The sequence below is a fragment of the Centruroides sculpturatus genome, unplaced genomic scaffold (assembly GCF_000671375.1).
Source record: "Centruroides sculpturatus isolate CEXI.00-Female unplaced genomic scaffold, Cexi_2.0 scaffold204, whole genome shotgun sequence".
NCBI classification, from domain to species: Eukaryota; Metazoa; Arthropoda; class Arachnida; order Scorpiones; family Buthidae; genus Centruroides; species Centruroides sculpturatus.
In genome coordinates this window covers 599,810-604,279 of record NW_019384459.1, presented here as the reverse complement: position 1 = coordinate 604,279, position 4,470 = coordinate 599,810, and the positions used below count along the sequence as shown (strand labels likewise).

At 29.0% G+C, this 4,470-nt stretch overlaps 1 protein-coding gene across 1 annotated transcript; it reads right to left on the bottom strand.

Moving 5' to 3' along the window:
• Positions 1-385: 385 nt before the first annotated feature.
• On the bottom strand, positions 386-2,975 carry LOC111620750 (D-erythrulose reductase-like). Its single transcript, XM_023362748.1, has 6 exons — positions 2,832-2,975; positions 2,053-2,150; positions 1,568-1,722; positions 1,191-1,398; positions 634-760; positions 386-556 (listed from the first exon to the last, which is right to left on the bottom strand). The coding sequence occupies exons 1-6, from the start codon at positions 2,881-2,883 to the stop codon at positions 456-458; spliced, it is 741 nt and encodes a 246-aa protein (XP_023218516.1). The 5' UTR covers positions 2,884-2,975; the 3' UTR covers positions 386-455.
• Between the last annotated feature and the right edge of the window lie 1,495 nt (positions 2,976-4,470).

The window sequence follows — 4,470 nt, the reverse complement described above, 5'->3', positions numbered from 1 at the left end:
AATTCAAAAAAAACCTCCTGAACGGAGTTAGATAAATGACCGACATGACTTTATCGTTAACAGAAAAAGTAGGATATACCGAGGCAAAACACTACTAAACATTGTAACTAAAAATTGCAGCTCGGAATTGTTACGGTCACAATAAATAATTGCTCGTTGTTTTTATGGATTCAAACAATTCTGTATATCAAACTCTGTATTAATATTAAATAACTATTTTAAAAAATAAATGTTTTTTTTATTTATTTTTTAACTCGATAAGTCGATTTCGTTGTATTTAAAATATATTATAAATTATCAACAACTCTTGCTCACAAAATCAAAACGAATTCTCTGGAAATTAATTTTTATTATTTATCTTAAAATATATAATTGAATGTTTTCTTATACAGTACTTGTAAATGCACTAATTATTAAAGTTTGCTCTTCTTGATTTCTGTATTAATTAATAATTATTACGCGGTATATCCTCCATCTACATTTAATATGGAACCAGTGATATATCTCGCCATGTCGCTCAACAAAAATATTACTGGATCTACTATATCGTTTACTTCTAGGAAAGAAAGACATTAACAATTAATTCACTAGTTTATATACAATATATTATAGTTATTATATTATCGAGCGTACCTGCGAATCTTTGTAAAGGAATCCTATTCAGTACAGTCTGAATGGCAGGTTTGCTGGTATCTAATAGACCGGAATCTCGAGCCATGTCTGTATCAGTCAGACAAGGAGCAACAGCATTCACACGTATCTATAGAATATATAATACAAGATTTATAAACGTAGTTACTTATGACTAATGAACAGGCTTATTACACACTCAGCCTATTTAATTAACTTATCCCAAAATGAATTTCGGCTTTACTGGCCCTTATCAATTGGGTGACATACAAAACAGATTCTATAGTGACAATTGCCAACATAAGTGCTCCTTCATTCTCACCAGTTTAATTTTGCACGAAAATAAAGTATAAAATGACCAAATTTAAACATTAATTATATGTTTTGCTCTCAGTAATACACAAAAATTTCATTAAAACTCGTTAAGAATTTCACTATATCGAGCATTTCATAATTATACGATTTTGGAGATAAATTCCGTATACAGGTATGAAATATAATAAAAGAAAATTTTTAAATTATATGAAGAATATTTTTCTAGAATTAATGGAAATACTTACATTGTGTGGACCGTATTCAATAGCCATAGTTTTTGTCAATTGATTAAGAGCTCCTTTGGTTGATGGATATACGGATAATCCTGGAAAGGCAACGTTACCAACCACACTGGAGATATTAACAATCGAACCCCCTATTCCCGATTTTTTCATCTCATTTGCGACTATTTGTGTGACATTTAATACAGCTTTCACATTAACGTCGAATAATCTAAGTTCAGATTGCAGTAACCATTAATTGTAAAATCAACATTAATATAAATAATTTATAAATTTTATATTAAAAACATGCGAAGAAAACACACATTAAATTTATATTTGAATTAAAATCTATTAAATATATATTTTATAAATAAAAATTAAATAATAAAATATTTTACTTCTCAAAAGAGGCAGCTGTAATATTGCCTAATGGTTCCAAAATTAAATTTCCAGCGGAATTTACTAAATAATGAAAAGTGCCAAGTTGTGAAATTACTTTGGATGTTTCATTCCAGTCAGATAAATCAACGGCAACAATTTCTATAGAAGGAACCTAGAGATACACCACTTACTTAATATATTTGCTCTATTATAGATTATATAATATGTTATCTGTTAAAAATCTATAACAATAAATTGTATTATAAAAATTTAAATTTTTATAATACAATTTATTGTATTATAAAATATTACAAAAGCCAACTAACAGAATAGATAATGTTTTAAACAGACAGAGACTTTATAAACACCATATCAGTGGCTGGTATAAGGGGAAGGCTGTGAGAGTTTAAGCCCTCCCATTGAACAAAAAACAAATTAAAATTTATTTGTTTAAACTACATTATTTTGCTATTATCTTAACAGTTTAAAAGAAAAATTTTACCTCACGCTTTAATGCTTCCAGATTAGATTGTGATTTGCTTATAGCTACAACATTCACTCCAAGTTTATTCAACTTTATTGCAATTCCTCTTCCGATGCCTAATGCAGAAGAAAGTGTGTGTCGATAATAAATAATTATGTACTGTACGTAATAATAACGTAATATTCTAATATATTAATTGAGTTTTACTGTTAATTAAAATGCCGAGTGATTGTAAAATCGTTCTATTTAATTCTATGTACAGAGTTATTTATTTAGCAATCCAATTGCAACCAGAATCGGTATGGTGACATTTCATTACATGTGGAAGATATTTCCGTAAAAATAAAATACCAAAATTTACCATTAAGGCACTTTCGGCGCTGCAAGCAACGAACATTTTATTTATACAATTCATCTGATACTAGACATCTTAGGAATGCAGAAAATACTGAAAATGTAAAACCTGAACGTATTCAATGGGTGATAACAATTGATCCTCTGTGATGCTTCTCATATACAATCTGATAATGTCTTCCAAGCTGCCAAATTTGCAACATGCTCTCAATAAGCCACTACACTTTTTAAGTGTTTCTACAAATAAAACTGCTTGCAGCGCTAAAAGTGCCATACTTGGCAAATTTCGGTACTAATTACTTCACTGATATGTTTTTCGCACGTCCCAAAATGTCACCATACCAGATTTGTTTACATTTAAACTGTAAAATATCTCTCTAAAAACTTGAATAGGGGTATTTTAATTAAGATTTCCAGTATTTTAAAATATAATAAATATTTACCTCTACTCGCTCCCGTAACTAAAGCACGTTTTCCTTCAAAGTTTAACTCCATGTCTAAGATGATTTTTTAACTAAGGCAGTTCATAAGAGGAAACTACGAGGAGACTTGCTGAACAAGTATTTTTTTATTTAATCTCTTTTATCTTGCTATAATATCTCATCAAAAGTTCACAGATTGGAGGTCAACGTTTACTGTTGTTTAATGTCTATAAATAGGATAAAAATAAATGATAAATATCATATTTATTTATTGAACAATAAACATATAAAATAAATAAATCTAATTTTAATTTTGTTTAGCTTTAGCTTGTATTAAACTTATTCTTCTCAATTTTATATTTATCGAATATATTATTTTCTATCTTTTTTCTTCCCTCTCTTAAGTCAAAGTCTTCTTTAGATATTTCAGGGGAGGAGATAAGGAAACCGCGGATACGTGATCTGCTGATACGTATAATTCATAATTACACGTAGCACATCACATATAATTAATTATATTTAGAAGATCATTGATTTAAGGTGAAAATAATTATACCAAGATTAAATAATAATTGACGATATTCTAAAAGAAGATGGACTGAGAAGACTTAGAGGATGTACGATTGAAGATGAAGATTAGTTAGATAGGAAGTGTTTCTTAGGAATTTGTGTTGTATAACCCGGAAGAGAGAAAGAAAAGTTATATTTTCTCTGCCAGATTATTGTTTCTGAGTTCATTAACTTAACTTATTACAATGAAAATATGAGAAATTGACTCTCTTCGTGAAAGGAAATCATTGTATAATTTTATCTTAACAAGAACTTATATGAAAAAAATATACAAAGGATGTTGCAAAAACAGTGTTCTTCCTGGAAATGAATGATAGAATTCGTCGAGATGAGCAAAAAATGTAGAGTAAAATATTTGCAAATATTCGAGATTAAAGTTGCAAATTTGAATCCACTTTTTCCAGGAATTATTCTATTTAAACTATCATTTTAGAGATAAACATTTATTGATCCCAACGTCTTAAATCAAGAAAAAAAAATGTAATAGTTTCCACTTTATTCCGCACAAAACTTTCAGTAAAAGACGTCTCCAGGTTATTTAAGAATATTTTTCTAGAATTAATGGAAATACTTATTAAAGAGAATTATAATTAAATATAGTTTTGTGAAGAAACATACATAAAAATAACATAAAATATTCTTTACTTTTTAAATATTAAAACAATCCACTTAGTTAAAATTGCTCCCTATCAGTGGCTCATGGATGGAATCAGAGATGATCTTGGTACGTGTGCAGCGCGTGCTTGCATGCCAAATCTCCAAGGTACCGATACCGGTTAATGTCAAATGCCTCTTTTGTCGCATCACTAGTATACCTGAAAGGACGCGACAGTGTTGTTGTAGATTTTAAACGTTTCTCACCATAGCTGTAAAAATTTAAATATGTTAAACTTAATAGTCATTTGTTTTCTAACTAATTCGTTTTAGGACCAGGTGTTGTCCACGGAAATTTCCAAAATTTACAACTTTTCGGTCACTCTCATTGAACTGGAAAAATTGCTGTCTTTATTACGTCTAATATTACGAAGAAATCAGTCCCCACTGTACTCGGCTAGAGATTGGTTCGGTTAGACTTTTGTTTAAGTAATAT